The sequence below is a fragment of the Monodon monoceros genome, unplaced genomic scaffold (assembly GCF_005190385.1).
Source record: "Monodon monoceros isolate NGI ecotype Baffin Bay Population unplaced genomic scaffold, NGI_Narwhal_1 Super_Scaffold_18, whole genome shotgun sequence".
In the NCBI taxonomy this organism is placed as follows: Eukaryota; Metazoa; Chordata; class Mammalia; order Artiodactyla; family Monodontidae; genus Monodon; species Monodon monoceros.
This window is the reverse complement of record NW_021703774.1, coordinates 75,705,230-75,722,425: the sequence shown is the minus strand read 5'-3', so window position 1 is coordinate 75,722,425 and position 17,196 is coordinate 75,705,230. Positions and strand designations below refer to the sequence as shown.

General features: G+C 39.7%; 1 protein-coding gene across 1 annotated transcript in view; it reads left to right on the top strand.

Moving 5' to 3' along the window:
- Positions 1-17,196, top strand: part of LOC114898341 (myomegalin-like) — a 109,175-nt gene that overhangs the window by 38,609 nt on the left and 53,370 nt on the right. Inside the window, exon 2 of the mRNA XM_029227670.1 lies at positions 13,522-13,577. Coding sequence (XP_029083503.1) covers positions 13,522-13,577 — 56 coding nt within the window. The remainder of the gene's footprint in view (positions 1-13,521; positions 13,578-17,196) is intronic.

Genomic DNA, 17,196 nt, shown 5'->3' with positions numbered 1-17,196 from the left:
CTAGGGCAGACATATGCATTGGCAGTTCTGGGAGCACAGTGGAGGAGCACAACCTGGAGGATTCAAAGAATAAAAATTAACTCTAAAGCTACCACTTATATTAAGCTTGCATTTGTTAGCTTTTGTGTTAATCCCTTTGTGTACTTTATTTCGCCTAATGCTCACAGTCCTATGAGGTCTGAAGTAAATGTTATTATAGTCATTTTTAAGACAAGAAAATTGAAGTTTAGATTTAAAATTTGACCAGGTAACACACACAGCTGAGGAAGAAATATAGCCTGGAACTATCTAATTCCAAAACCTATTCTCTTAGCTGCTTCACTTGAATTGAATCTTGTAGGTGACTTGGTTTCTGAGTTGCTTCCGAACCCAGCTACTTATCCTGACTGTGATTAAGCTTATGAATAAGTTTAAGACTACATTCTATCCCCAAATTTCATTCTTGGCAGTTCTGGAAATTCCCCTCTCTGAGGGGTTCTTCACATGAGCCTCCATATCCTTTATCTTGCTCAGTCTACCCGCAAAGGACAGGGTGCTGAGTATTTGAGTTCTCAAACTTAAATATCTCCTACTCCCAGCTGGATATCAGCTGCCCTCTACAAGTCAATGGGAGTATTTTTTCCCAGGGATGTTGCCTGACTGTTGTCAGTCTCTTTGGTTAAATCATTTGGAGAGAGCGTGGTTTTTTCTGGAATAGCAAATTAATGAGCTAGTTTGGTCCCTAACCGAACTGATGTCCATGAATCGGGAAAGAGTTGTCCAAGGAATATACTCATGGAGGTGATGAGGAACCTGTTGACGAAGGTGATTTGCTCCCTTTGTTAGTCTAGTATCAACAGGCAAACAGCTTCTGCTGCTCTAAATGTTTAGCATTCATGTATCTGGACTAGCAACTCCCTAGAGCAGTGTGAGTGTTTCAGAATCCCCGTTCGTATTAGTTTCCTTTTGCTGCTATGACAAATTACCACAAATTTAGTGGCTTAAAACAACACAAACTTATTATCTTGCAATGCTGGAGGTCAGAAGTCTGAAAATTGGTCTTCTAGGCAAAAATCAAGGTGTCAGCAGGACTGTGTTTCTCCTGGAGGCTCTAGGGAAGAATCCATTCCTTGCCTTTTTCTAGCTTAAAGAGGCTGTCCACATCCCTTGGTTCATGGTCCCTTTCCAGCAATGACATCACTCCAGCCTCTGTTCCTTCATCCCACCTCCTCCTCTCTCATTCTGACTCTCCTGTGTATCTCTCACAAGGACCCTTGTGATGACATTGGGCCCAATGGGGTACTCCAGGATAATCTCACCATCTCAAAATCCTTAATCACATCTGAAAGTCCCTTTTGCCATGACAGTGGCAAAGTCACAGGTTCCAGAGATTAGGAATGTGGACTTCTTTGGAGAGGACTTATTCAGCCTGCCACACTGTTAAATGCTGGAAAAGGCATTACTAATTCTCCTCCCCTTTTACATGGACATTTTCTTGTTTCTAGCATATAGGAAAGCTGAATAAAAGTCAGATAAATCATATATGAACCTTATACAACTTCCCTGAACAAACAACTCAAGACAAAGAGAACTTGAACTATTTAGGGGCTACCTTTAAGATTGAAGGTTAGGAAAGGAAAGCAAATTAATTAGTCTGTTTTGTTTTGTTTTCTCTTACCCTGTAATTTGATTTAATAAAATGCAAGCATTGATTGTATTTGCCTGCCATGGCTGTGAACATTTGGAGAAGGGAAGTAGCATCCAAGAAAAATAGTGATTTGGTCTCAGAATTTTAAAATTCTTTATTTTGTTTCTCCTCTCCCACATGGTTAAAGTGTAGCCTTCAAGTAGGACAAAACGCCCATTTACCCCAGTTATATTGCATTTAAAAGATACCCCTTTAAAGCTTAGTTGCAATTATTCTGCTCAGTATTAACTCTCAGCCTAAAGGAAGCAAGGACATTTATTTCTCTTTGAATTTGTGGTGAGTTAGCAGAGAGTCCTGTTTACTAACACACAGTTACAACCAGAGATGGCATTTCTCCCCATTTTATAGATGTGGCAGCTGAAGCTAGAAAGGTTAAGCAGGCGTTGGAGCAGGAAGGTCTGGTTGATTCTGGTATCTTTGCTTACAGCGCTTTTTATTAGGAAAATGCTACTTTTCATAATTCTATAATTGAAACATGTTTGGACATTGGATTTCCTATTTAACATTCAGCACTTCTAGCGATTAATTTTCTGCATTTGGGGTAGGAAAATCTCTGCCTTTGCAACTCTGATCTGCTTTTAAATAGGCCTATACTTGGATTTAGGCTTGAGAAATTTATCTCAATCAGTGCTTTCACTCCCACTTTCTTATTTCCTATACACTAGATCAGACTGGACCCCCTTCTTCTTGCGGCTTACATGCTAAGGCTGGATGTAAAATACCAGAAGTCTGGGAAGTGGTTATTTCTGTCTCTGAAAGGATAAGTTGGCTGACCTTCATCACAGGACCCTCTGCATTCTGGGTGGCTCAGGGGTAATTTATACAAGGCTGTGTGGAGTATCCATCCATTCAGTAGATGCACTGGGACACTGCTCCTATTGAAATGGGCAGAGAAATTGAAATTTTGTTCTATAAATAAAATTCCAAACTGGGCTCAGAACATTCCACAAGTTGTCCCTGGCAAAAATTCAAATAACATTTAAAGTTAGAAGAAAGTCCAGAATAAAAGAGATGTCATGGTGACCCAAGGTAGCTCTATCCAATTCTATTTTAAAACATTCAGAAGCACTGAGGACTTGTTTTCCTCTGTCTCAGGACATCTTCTGAGCTCTATGATCATCAAGACAAGCATGATCTGAATTTTCTTTTTTTTTCATGGCTGAAGCACTTCACTAGTCATAGACTATTTATTATAACAACAACAACTTGTATTTTTCATAGCATTTTAGTAGTTTCTAATACATTTTCCCTTAATCTGTCTCATTATCTCCATTATCTCATTATCTCCTTTTCTTTCTGTGCGTTCCATTCTGCAGAAACTTCTTTCTCCCTTTGCTTTCCCAAGGCCACCTAGGGAAGAGGTAACCTGCACCTGGTGTCTACTTATCCTGGCCAAGGTAGAAGAGTGTAAAGAAGCAATAACTGCTGATATGTAGAAAGCATTGACTGACAAAGAAAATTGAGTCATTTCTAGCACTTCATACAATTTGAGAATATATTTTCCACTTCATAATGTAGAGCATTATTATTCATAATGTGGAATAACGTCATGTCATATTATAATACTTTACTTAATCATTACCCTATAGTGAGTCCTTTAGGTTTCCAGTTTTTAACTATTATAAGTAATTCTTGATAAACTCTAGGTGCATAAAGCATCTTCTTCCATGGGATTATTTTTGAATGATAGATGTTCAGAAGTAGAATAACTGTGTCAAACACTTCTAGTTCTTGAAAATACATTGCAAATTGCTCAGGGTTTAGACTCATATAACTCATATTAAAATGAAGGATATTTCATTCCATTTAAATATCTTTTTCAAGACCTGAGTCCCTATATTGCAGAAGGGGAAGTGGAGGCACACTGACATAAAATGGCATATCCTAGGATAATCCCAGGTGAATCAGTAGCAACGTTCTCAACTTTTAGCCTCTCCAGGGTAAAATGCTTCACTATTGCTATTAATCTCTGTTACCATCCTAAAGTGTTTCCTGAAATGATAAACAGAAAATTTCAATATAAGAAAGTAAAAGTGGATATAAATTACTTCAAATTTCTGCAAACATATTAGGATGTCTATTGCAAGGAGAGAAAAAAATAGATGCTGCATTTGGTTATGGGATTATGGATAATACCCCTTATATGCTGCTTTAAAGCTAAGTCAGTATATGTTTTTATAGCAGAAAGAAACTTACATTTATTCTGCCAAGTGACAACATGTAAAGTTTGGAACTGAGTTGGTCTTAGAAAAGATTCTTCTGTGCATTATTTATAGATTTCCAGATTATTGGTGCCTTGGGGGGCAGAGTTATTGCCAGAAGACCTAGGGAGCTGGTGTCTCTTTACCCATCCTGAGCTAAAATTATTATGAGTGGGCCTTAATATACCAGTTGTTCCCGCCTACACACCTAGCGTTGCCTTTGCTAGGATAACTTTGTTTATTCTTTAGAGGTTAGTTTCAGCATTATCTCCTTTTGGAATTATTTTTGGAACCTACTTCTGGATGTTCTCTATAGCCAGAGCACACTCTGCCTTCTCTGTTACTGCATGTGGCTAGTTAGTTTACTTGGTATTTTACATACTCTATAAGTTTATTGGAAGAAGGCACTGTCTTTTGTCTCTAAATCTTCAGTATCTTACAATATTTCTAGCACATAGCAGATCCTCAGTTAAGAACTTTCTAGAGAACATTCCAAGCAAGGCTCATGTGAATACCTGTTTGGTAGGTGTCTCTTTACGATGGAATGGATACAGCAGGTTATCAAATCTTGATGCCATTATACATTCAAATGGTATTTATTCGATTGTTTAAGAAATATACATCAAATTCCTGTTACGATCTAGACTTCTTAAATGCTGGGTAGCTGACAGTGAATGATATAAAAACCCTGCCTTCAGGGTGCTGACATTCTAGACAGGTCACAATGCACAAGTATATATTACTGCTGTAACTTGACCTCACAGTTCCTTAACTCTAAATCACTTCAGCACACCATGAACACAGCCATCCTTTGTAGCTCATCCTCACACCAAGTTCTCTATCCTTAAGATCCTTAACACTGAAATTATATTCCCTGACCACAAGGTCAATTCCTCCATCTCTTCATTCTTTCTGAATATTCAGTTTACCTTATCACTTACTCCTTCATATCTTCCAGGCCATCTGCTCCTCATTCATCTCCCTACTGACCCGAGACCTCAGGGTCAGCTTTTCGAATCATTTTCAGCACTGCTTTAGAATCTCTTACTGCTTTAACAGTCCCCCACCCTTGGTAACCCTCAGTTAATTTTATTATCCTCTGGGATTCTATAAGTTTTGTTCCAGTACATTGTAAAACCACACTGAGAAGGAAGACTCTAGATTCATTCTTTCTAATATTGGGCAGGTTAATGGGCAGCTTTTCTCCTCCTCCCCTGGCTCTTCCTCTTCCCCTAAAAGTACAATCCTCAAAACCTCTCATTTCAATAATAGGAATAAAATCAAGATGCTAAATTGCATGTTCAGTGTTATTTCTATTTTGTGGAATTCACACAGGCATATAAACTGAAGAACAGCTAAAAAGAAATACATGAAAATCTTTCTCAATGTTGCCTTTAAGTGGTAACATTTTTTATTTTTCCTGTACACATTTCTCCTTTCCAAAATTTCTGGAAAGAACACATAATTCTTTAAAAATCATTAAAATCAGGTACTATAAAGGAAGGAAAAAGTAAAAGATTATGCAAATAAAAGATCAGGTGAAAACAGAAAAAAAATCATCTATCTCTTGATGTTTGGTCAGGGGCTCTGAGATGGACTGAGCCACAGCCTCGGCATTCCCCAGTGCCTTGTGAATAGTGGTTGTTAATGAAAACTGCATTGCCGGGACCAAGAGTAAAAAGCACAAGCTAAGTTTCAGAAGTAGGTGGAGAGACCATATACCATCCCTGAGTGATGTGGCTGAATTCAGAGAAGATTATTTTCACATCTCTTTTGAAAGCGTGATGTCAGTGTCTTGGCTGATGCAGGGGACAGGGAAGAGAATTTATTAGATATTTGCATGTCTAATAACCTCATAAGGCAAAGTGAGGAAAATAATTATTTGAACTGCCTTTTATCTGTTTAAGAGTTTTCTCTGAACCTTGAGGAATAGCAGCATGAAAAATGTTAGTTCCTTTTAGGATAAAGACAGTGCAGGAGGAAAATAAGTCAAAAAACTCAAGTTGTTGCAGATGCACAGTGATGCACAGTGATGCTTGTAGCTCCCGGTAGCTATTGAGGACTTAGCACTACAGAAAACTGCCTCCCAGAGTTCCATCTGGCCACGGCCGCACTCAGTGAATAGATCCTGTTGAGTGAAGGGTGTAATTGCAGCCTGTACTGGAGAAAAGTGGATGGTACTGTACCCATGCCAAGTCAGCTCACACTTAGTCAGCATGCAGAGGGAGACTCACAAGTAATGCTTTCTCTGTTCCGAGCGGCTTTGCCAGTTAAGCATTCTAGCTTGCAGAGGTTATAATGATAGGTCTTGAGATGAGAAAAAAAATTATAATCTCGCTGTATTTATTATACAACAGTCTTGTGCTCTGCATCTGTGACTTCTACCCTATTTGCATTTGAATGTATGTTTTTGCAATTCTGTTGCCAAATGGGGGATATTGGCAATATTTGGAGCAGAGAAGATATACTCAGTGTCTCTCTTGGCAAGAGAAAAAAAGATCTGAGAAGTCTCAGAGCTTGTTCACTAATGGCCTTCCCAATTTTGATTGTGTCTATTTCCATCGCCTCTCCTGGCTGTCAGCTTTTCCCTTTGTCTTTTAGGGACAATGCCAAGTGTTATTACAGAAAGGATTCAGGGGAGGCATGAATATTTGGAGGAATGTGGGTAGAGATAGGGAAGTATAAAATAGTGGATAACTCACTTTTCAGGGTAGAACCTATGTAAAAAGTCATACTTGCCACTTCCTTTTTAGGATTTTAATTCATTTGTCACATGGCGTCTGTTATACCAGTACTCAAATACTCCATTGTGAGCTCTGTATGTATTGGGGATGAGTTGGTGTCCCAAGAAACAAATTTGTGTCAGGATTTGAGTCTAAATTGCATCTCCTCCCCACAGCAGCACTGCCCACACTTCCCTTCACCTCACTTTCTCAGGGGTCATTTCCCTGGAGTCCAGGCAGGTACAAAGGAGGCTCCTGGCAAAAGTGTGGGTAGAAATAGGGCATATTGGACGAGTAAAAGTTTGGAGTCAGCCAGATACAGCTTTCAAGTTCAGGCTTACCACCAACTAGCTGGATAATCTTGGGCAAATTACTTCATCATTCTAGGCCTCTTGTTTCCTCATCTGTAAAATAGGGGTAACAGTACGTACTGAATTTTGTGAGAATTGAATGACATAATGCCCGGAAAGTATCAGTCAGTCAATAAATGGTGGTGGGTGGCAATGGATGTCCACAGTATAATGATAACGGTCGTTTAATTCAAGATTAGTGCTGAGGAAAATTCCAGTGTAAAAAAACACGTTGAACTGTAAAGTTACGCACAGGCAGTCTGAAGACTATTACCTGTAGATGTCTTTGTTTCTAAGTTGGCACTACTTGTGAAACCCTACCATTCAAAAATCCTCAGAGCTGGAGCATCACGTATTAAAGAAAGTAGGCCACAGTTCTCCTTGTCCTTCTGGCCCGTTTAAATCTGCAAGGGTTGATTGTGGATATAAATTTAAAACATGAAAAAGAGATGCTTGAACATTAGAAAGATTTCTTTTATTTGAATCAGAATCTAGAAATTCATGTCAAACGAGCTTTAAAAATATGGAATTAGAACAGGGTGTGTGTTTGGGCCCCAGTAAACAGCAAACTTGGGCAATCTTCCTGTCGTACTGCATATCCCCCACTATCTGAGACGGCCACACTGAGACCAATCCCTTACATATTTTATCTTTTATCAAGGGCCTTGAAAGAAGACCAGTGTAAAAAGATCAGAATATGTTCCTTAACTTTTTAAAGAAGAATTAACCTTTTAGTATAAAAATAGTAAGAAATTTTTAAAAAGGAAGATATTCACTTGTATTTTCTACCATCGTAACCCCCCAGCCTTTTTACTCCTCTGGATTCGCTGCTACTCTGTATAGCCTGTATCTGTACACATTTTCACTCTGGTATAAATCTTAGTCCTAATCCTTTCTTGCTGACGTTATTTTAAATCACCTTTAGGGATTCTAAGTAGTTAGATGAAGCTGTAGTGTTTGAGGAGGGAAGTGTAGATGAAGAACTGGTTTTCCCTTTGACTCCCCCTAATACTCCTGCCTCAGGGTTAGAGTTTGGGGGAGGAAGGCTTGAGGAGGGGAAAGGTAAAAAGGAAGTTGGAAGGGGTCCTGAGGAGCAGTTAATACTTACTCAGGTTGGGGGGAGCAAAATAAAGCCCTGAACACACCCTTTCTTTTCCTGTTTGGGGGCCTTTGTCATGTTTCTTTATGTATTCATACCTATCCTCCAAGGCCTGAATTCAGTGTTCTCTGTTTTCTGTAGATTTCCTAGACCCCCCACTTCTCATCGGGACAAAATAATTGCTGCCTCATTTACGTTCTGAGATTTCTGTTTTCAATCTCATCCTTCTACTCATTATCTCTTTGAATCCTGTCCACTTCCCCCAGTAGACAACTCTGAGCACCTTGATTTCAGGGCACTTCTTTTTCACCTTTATGTTTTTGGAGCTTGTCATACAAGCAACTTCTCAATAAATGTTTATGAAATGGAACGAAAAACTCTAAAAATAGCAACCAAGGCCCAGTTTTTTGCTCTAAGTGCTGGTATGGCAGATTGCTTTTCCTCCTCCTGAACTTTTGTTCATAATGAGAAAGGCATATAAGAAGGAGTTTGAGAGACAGAAAGTGCCTCTGGGAGATGGCCTTTGTTCCTCAGCCTCACCGTGAAGGAAGGGTGGTGGCGTTCGATAAAGTGGGGGGTGGGGGGCAGACGGTGTGGTGCCCCGACGGCCTGAGTGTATGTGATTGCCTTCGGGAGGCAGCCTGAAAAAGCAACCGCCACTTTGGGGGTTTGGACACTCTTACAGGAAGAAGTAGCCCTAGGTTAGTCATCTTAATAGGCTGACCAAGGAAAGGAAATTAATGCGGCCTCGACAGACAACAGCTCCTTAGATATAGTTTGGGGTGGTTTTGGTCTGCGATACTAGTATCTCGTAGTGTTCAAAGAATTGTTGCAGACCTGCTTTGTAATGTTGAAGTTGTATGATTGCCATCTTGCCCTTGTTCATGAATAATATGGTCCATTAACACGATCCATTACTTTTCTCAGTCCACAAATTAAACAGACCAAAATACAAGGCAATAACACTAAATACGCAGTTTGCAAAGGATGGTCAATGGCTGCCTTATAGAAAATATCCCTCTGCAGACTCCATCTTGGTGTTACCCTTTGGTAAGGAAGGACCCAAGTTTCGACTCCTCCTCCCATTGTTATGAGAGACCAGACTAGTGGGACCAGTGAGCTGCTCACATCTTGGAAAGGAGCCATATGAATGGCCATTTTCAAGAAAAGCAAAATTGAGTGCTTGGCTAGTCCTAATGTAACTGAAACTACCATACTTAGAAAACTACTGGAAGAAATCACCAGAGCACAGTTTGACAGCATCAGAGTATCAGAATGTAGCAGACAGCTCTGAGAGGAGCAGTTATTTTCTGATCATCCTCAACCTAGTCACCCTGGAAAACTGTAGGAAAAGCTAGTACTGTGGGATATTGAATGTTGATGTATTGTTTGGGTCCAGTATCTTCAGAGCTCCTTATCAGCAAGTCAGGAAAATGTGGGTAATACACCAGGCAGAAATTAAGTGGGTGAACAGCTGGTAGGTGGGTTGTACCTGGAAACTGTTTGGTTCTTCAAATTAAGCAGGAGAGTGTCTCAGCAAAAATTAGTAAGTATGGGGAATTCCCTGGCAGTTCAGTGGTTAAGACCCTGAGCTTCTACTACAGGGGGTGCAGGTTCAATCCCTGATTGGGGAACTAAGATCCCGCGTGCCGTGCAGTGCGGCCAAAAAAAAAAAAAAATTAGTAAGTATGATTTTAGTGGAATTGGTGTCAGTATTGATACATTGGTGAGGTAGCGAGCAAAAAGATAAGGCTCACTGAGGGAGAGTTTAGTTCGTTTATACAAGAAAAGCATGTAAGGTAAAACATGCAGGTAGCATGTATTGATAAGATAGAAGTATCTTTGGGGAAAGATTATATATGTACATCTATGCAGGAGAGCTGTAAGTGCCCTGGTGAACCACATGCTAGCTGAGCATCAGTCATTCATTGACTGATTTTTTTTTAAAAAAAGAAAAAACTAGAAACACTTGAATTTGAGAAACTAGGACAAGGGTATACAATTTTTTCTGGGCTTGGGTAATAGAGAAAAATTTACCAACATATGTTACCGCTGTGTGTGTGTGTGTGTGTGTGTGTGTGTGTGTGTGTGTGTCTGTGTGGCCAGGCTTGGAGTCTGTCTCTAGCATACCCCAATTCTCTTTGCATTTTGGTTTATCAGATATTGTCACAAATTGCAATCCCCTAGACATATACCCTGTGTTTCTTCACCATGTGCCCCTTCTCTGGGGAAGCATCAAATTCCTTACCAACCTTTCGGAAGCAGCTGAGTGAGCCCCACTCTCTGGCAATATGAGAGGGAACTTGAGCTGTTAACAGAGTTAAAGTGATTTTTAAAAAATCTCCTGAGACTACAGAAAGCCCATTAACTCAGTATTCATCCGAAGTGACCTGTCTACCCTTCTGGTATTGCTTCATAGGCAGGCAGCCAGCTCAGGGTGAGTGTGGGGCTGGGGAGAAGGTGAAGTATCTTGTGGCATATGCATTGCCTTGTTGTAACTTGCTCCTGGTCTAGAATATGGACTCTTCGGAGCAAGGAGAATTGAATGAGATCATGTCTGGAAAGTTCCCCCATCCCTGGAAAGTATTAAAATGGGTTTTAATACTGTTAGCAACTAGGAGAATAGAATTGTGTAATTACTGCAAGGAACCTTAGAAATTCATGCATGTCTTTTACACATATTTAAGGAAGCGGAAGCCCAGAGGTAAAAGTGACTTAGTAGCTTAGCATCGCAAATTAATGAATTGTGTACTGAAGCCAATAGGTAACCCAAGACAGTGTCTTAAAGCAGAAATGAAAATTTTGTCTGCATTTGATCTATACCAGGGTGACAGCCTCAGAGACCTATAAGGAGCCAGGCTAGTATCATAAATGAGCGCATGAGCTGGGATTACAAGAAGAGGGAGTGACGGGAACTGTGGCAAACTGGAGAACATGTCTCTTCTGTTTAAAGGCAGCAGGTTATCCCCCTGTGTGGGAAGGCAGGCCCAGTATTGCCAGACCCATTCATTTTGCAAGAGAAGTTAGAAATGGATCAACCTTGTATTGACCAAATCAAGCTTGTTGGATAGGCTGAATTTGGCCTGAGGAATGGCTTTGCTCCTGACAGCAGATACACAGTTACCCAGGTCTGTGGGCTGAGCACAAAGGAATCCATCAAATGCATGAATAGCAGCAGCTAATTATAAGTTTTTTCCCCACAAATTTTTCAAGACATTGTTCTAGCTGATGGTTTCAAAATCCTTGCCCTACTTTTTCTCAACAGAGGGAAATCCATAAGTAGTACCTTCATCTCTTTCCTTCTTCACTCTCAGGGAAAGTTTTTAATGAGAAGTGGAGAAGGGGAAGAGACAGAGGGCCTGGAAGAACCCCAAGCTGGTGATCTGCTTTTGAATAATAAAGAATCACCAGGTGGTGGGTATAGTCCAGCGTGCCCTGTCTGGTACTTTCATGTCCATCTGGAACTTAACAAAGTGAAGATTTATGCCAAGATCCAGCCCTGAGGCAGAGAAGAAAGAACACCAACAGTTTCTGAATAAATGCCAGGCTGTCTTCTGCCTCTCTGTGAATGTCTTCTGGCTTTTAAAAAGAGAAGCCCTCTAAATCTCTGGCAATATAATTATTTTTAGAACAACTAACTGGGAGTACCCAAGGGTTTAAGGAATAAGCTAAATGTTGAAAGCATCTCTCTGTAGGATTATTGCAATCACCTCCCTGTTTCTGCCTTCCCCACCCAGACAGTCTGTTGTCAAAACATTAGCCAGACCTTTCAAAACATTCGTCACTCCGTTCACCTCTTTTTTTTGACTCACAAGACTCCAGTGACTAAATTTCTGTCAGTGTCCCAAAGGCTTTATACAATCTGCCCTCTGCCCAACTTTCCTATTATTTCCTTCACCTCACCTCCTGCTACTCAGTCTGCCCAGCCACACTGGCCTCCTTGTTGTTCCAGAAATGCTCTGGCATGCTCCCTCCTAAGAGCCTTTGCATTTGATGTCCCCTGCTTAGAAGACTCTGCCCAAATACTCATATTATTGCTTCTCAGAGAAACTTTGCCTCCTGAAAATTGCAATCCCCTTCTCCTCCCCATAGCTCCAGGATTCCCTACCTCTATTCCCTACATTAATTTTTTTTTTTTTTTTTAAGGTTAAGGATACGGTCTTTATTCTCAAAGCCTCTGCAGGTTTTTTTTTGTTTTTTTTTTTGAGGTACGCGGGCCTCTCACTGTTGTGGCCCCTCCCGCTGCAGAGCACAGGCTCCGGACGCGCAGGCCCAGCGGCCATGGCTCACGGGCCCAGCCGCTCCACGGCATGTGGGATCTTCCCGGACTGGGGCACGAACCCACGTCCCCTGCATCGGCAGGCAGACTCCCAACCACTGCGCCACCAGGGAAGCCCCCTACATTAATTTTTTATAGTATCTGTCCCCAATTGCTACTGTACATTTTGCTTTTTTGTTTCCTTTTACTATAATATTAGTTCCATGAGTGCAGGCATTTTGGTCTGTTTTGTTCACTGCTACATTTGTGGAGCTTAAAACTGTTGCCTAAAAACATAGTAGGTGCTTAACAAGTAGTTGTTAATACATTTTGAGACTTTTTTCCCCTTCTGTGCTAGGAATGGTGGCCTTCACTGTGCTGGACAGATACACCTCTGGCTACTGCATCATGGTGTTTTTAACATTTCTATTAATGGACTTTGTCTGTTTTCCAAGTTTTCTAGGTCAATTCTACTTCTTAAACACATCTAGTGTTTTTTTTTTTTTTTTTTTTTGCTTCTCTCCATTTCTCCTATCCTATCCCTTAGTTAAAACTATCACAACTTCTTGCTTTCCCCAACTACTTTTGTTCCCTCTACACAGTGTCACTCAACAGCCAGAATGATCTAAAGTCTAAATCTGGTCACTTACCATTCATTCCCTCATTTAAAATCCTTCAGTGGTTTCCCATTGACCTGCACAAAAAACTCATATCCTTACTCCATCCCTCAGGGCCCTACATGGTCTGGTTGCAAGATTGGCTTTCTCTGTTCCTCTAACAGGCCAAGTTCCTCCCTGACTCAGGGTCCTTGCTGTTCCCTCATGATGGAACACTCTTCTGTTCCCATTTTTCATCTGGCTGACATTCTCTTCCTCTCAGTTTAAATGCTCTTTTCTCTGAGTTCCTCTGAGTCTCTCTACTAGTTAAATTACTCTGCATATTCTTTCATAGCACTTGCTACAATAGTAATTCAGTGCTTGTGGAACTGTTTGTCCAATGGCTGTCTCTACAAATACCTATTGAGGATAGAAACCCTTCCTGTGGGGTTTGTCTTTGTCTTTCCAGCGCTTAACACTGTCCCTGATACATAGTACTAGCTTAATGATTGTGGAGAAATAAATAAAAATAGATGTCTTGCCACCCAGGGACTGGACACTGTGTGGGGTGGTATCTCATTAATTAACGATGTGTTTCTCTCCACAGAGATTATTTTGCAGAAGATGATGGGGAGATGGTACCTAGAACAAGTCATGCAGCAGGTAAGGAGGTTGTGGGACTTGCTTTGCTAAATTCTTGGTCTCCTGCTGATCATAATTCCCTTAAATTATAGACCCTTTAATTTCACCGTGGCATGTAGTATATAATTCCCCACCTTCCCAGAACAGTGCAGTAAATCATAACTGAAATACTTATGTGAACTCTTCATACTTTTTTTTAATTAAAAAAATTTTTTTAATTAATTAATTTATTTTTCGCTGCATTGGGTCTTCATTGCTACGCGCAGGTTTTCTCTAGTTGCGTCAGGCGGGGGCTACTCTTTGTTGTGGTGCACGGGCTTCTCATTGCTGTGGCTTCTCTTGTGGAACACGGGCTCTAGGCGGATGAGCTTCAGTAGTTGTGGCTTGCGGGCTTAGTTGCTCCGTGGCATGTGGGATCTTCCCAAACCCGTGTCCCCTGCATTGGCAGGCAGATTCTTAACCACTGCACCACCAGGGAAGTCCCAACTCTTCATACTTTTTTTTTTTTAAATTTTATTTAATCAACTCTTCATACTTTTAACAGTTCTGTAATTGCAAGTTAAAGTCACTTGTAAAATGATTAAGATAGATTCTTCCACTGAAATGAAATCTCTAATATACCATTAAAATGAGTATAATAACAGTGTCAACCTCATAAATGAGATTAGAAAAGCTCTTAGTCCAGAGCTTGTCAAGGAATAAACACCCAGTAAATATTATTATTATTATTAATGTATTCATAATAATATATCATTTCTGCACTAACATTAGCTAGGGGTCTACCTAAATTACAAAACCAAAGTGAAAATAACTCTCTTTTGGGAGCTATTTTTCACAAAACCTTTTAGTCACTTGGTGTTTTACTTACTTTGCTAAGTGAATTGCCTTTTCACACCAGCCTTGAAGCACAGATTGTTCACATGCACAATGTAGAAAAAAGTTTTTGATTTGAATGTGTTAAGGACTTTGGAGTCACTTAAAATTAGCCTTTGTAATTGTGTATGTGAAATCTATAAATTCTACGGGCCTACCATACTCATTTTGAGCATTAAGAGTCTCCATTTTGAGGTAAAAATTGAAGGACTAGGGCAAAATAGAAGGGGAATGAAGAAAATGCCTATTATAAAAAAGATATTAGGTTGGCCACTTTCACTGATTATTCCATTTAATCCATATGAAAGCTCTGTGAGGTAAGCATTATTATACCCATCTTTACAGAGGCAGTGATGCTCAGCAAAATTAAGAGATTTGCCTAAATTCCCACAATTAGCAAGTGGTCAGGATTCATATCCAATTTTTTTTTCTTTAACATTTTTGTTGTGTCCATATCCAATCTTCAAAGGCTCTTACCTTTCTACCATATCCTATGAATCTAACTGTAATGTACGGTTGTTTTATCAAATTTTCTTCCATTTAATTGCCTATTTAATTTCACCTAAATGTGGAAAAAATCATTTTTTTCTAACTTATTTTAATTAAAACATTTGCATTTACTTAGAAATATCAAGTTAGCAACAAAACCATTCCTATTACTACTATTATTATTATTAATTTGCAATCACAGTGTGGTATACAATTAACAGAACAACAATTATTTTGAACAAGCTGAATCAAAGACAATTGAAAATGGGAAAAATCCCAACTCTATCTGTAAGTAATTTGTGCTGTGTACCAATAAAACCTGCTTTAAATTTCTGTGCTAATTTAAACCCCTGTACTCTATCAGGCAAGGTTAGTGGCTATTGAAAATACCATTAAGGATAGGGCTATCTAAAGACACACTTGATAGTATGTTATTTTTACAAACATGAAAAGACACTGTACAGTGTCCAGTTTAAAGACAAATCATGTAAGTCATATGGCCTTACATTCCCCTCCCCGCCTTTTTTTTTCTTTAAAATTGGTTATGTAATGAGTAAATACTTCTAGACAAGAAAAAACCTGCCCCTGGAACCACACTGTTTATCATCATTATTTTTTTTAATCTTCATCTTCTTCATATTTCTCTTTGTCATCATCTTCTTGACCCTTTTGTCTTTCTTCTATTTCTTTCTTTCTTTCTTTTTCTTTTTAAACAGGGAATGCTCTTCTTTTTTTTTTTTTTTGGCTGTGCCCTGTGGCTTGTGGGATCTTACTTCCTTGACCAGGGATTGAACCCTGGCAATGAGCATTTAAAAAAAATTCTGAGAAGTTGATTGAAGCATCCGGGGACTTCTTCTTGCATTCCTTCTGGAAAGTTTGTAGAAAGAAAGAGAAAGAGGGAAGGAGGGAGGGAGGCATATATTCTCCCATCCCATAGGTTGCCCTTTCATTCTATTGATGGTTTCCTTTGCTGAACAGAAGCTTATTAGTTTGATGTAGTCCCACTTGTTTATTTTTGCTTTTGTTGCCTTTGCTTTTGGTGCCCATGCATATATGGTCCATTAATTTTCGACAAAGAAGATAACAATATACAAGGGAGGAAGGAAGGAAAGAGAAAAGAAAAAGGGGGAAAAAAGAAAAGGAAAGGACAGAAAAAGAGCATATTATGGTATTTTTCTTCTTGGCCCTTTCAGATCGCCTTTGCCCATGTGTCTATGTCTAGTTAACTTTTCCTCAGTGGGGTACAGAGTCACCTAGAGCCCATTTCACTCTCACTTGCACTGACACTGTCTATGGATCTCAGTGTGTTGCTATGCCTGTCATTCTTTCTGATTTAAAAAAAAAAATTGTTCAGTAATAAAGGTGCATTGTTTCTTACTGTCAGCCAAGAAAGATGTATTTTTCTATGTCTTCTGCCTGAGTCTACAACCCCAAGCCCACCTCAATCGGAGGTCATTTGCATACCATGCTTGAAGGAAGCCCTGATTTCTTATTCTTTCACAGTGTTACTTCTCCAAGGCAGGCCTAGGGTGAGTAGCAGCTTAGCCTTCACTAGCTTCTCCCAGGGCAGTGCTTCCTTTGGTTAATGGAAAGACTGTGTCTCTTCCCCTTTGCCTGTTTTTCCCTGACTCTCAGGCCTGTTACAATCCCCTTCCCTACTAAAATAACACAGTATTAGCATACTGCTAGGAAGGTTGAACGGAAGGAACGTGGGATTGGTTCTGCCACTTTTTGCAGTGTAATCTTGGGCAAGCAAACTTGCTGAACCTTTATTTTACTCATTAGTTAAATGAGTGCACTAAGCACATCAGTCTATTTCACTGGTTGCAGTAACTATAAATGAAATTATTCCTATACAATAACCTAAAAGATCCTCTGTAGAGAGGTTATGTAGAAATACTTCTTAGCTAGTAGCTTGATTTTTTATTTCAAATAAAGCTATTTCAGTTATCTTTGGTCATGTGACACACCACTCTAAAACTTAGCGACTTAAATACGTACAGCTGATTCAGTTTGTTACACAGCACCAAGTAACACAACAATGTTAAGCAATTATACCCCAATAAAGATGTTAAAAATAAATAAATAAATAAAACTTAGTGGCTTAAAACAGGGGTCAGCAAACTGCAGCCCATAGGCCCAGTTGCCAGTATTTGTAAACAAAGTTTTATAAAAGCACAGTCATGCTCATTCACTAACATATTTTCTGCATCTTCTTTGAGCTATCAGGTCAGAGTTGAGTAGCTGTGACAGAGTTGATGCCCATGAGCCTAAAATA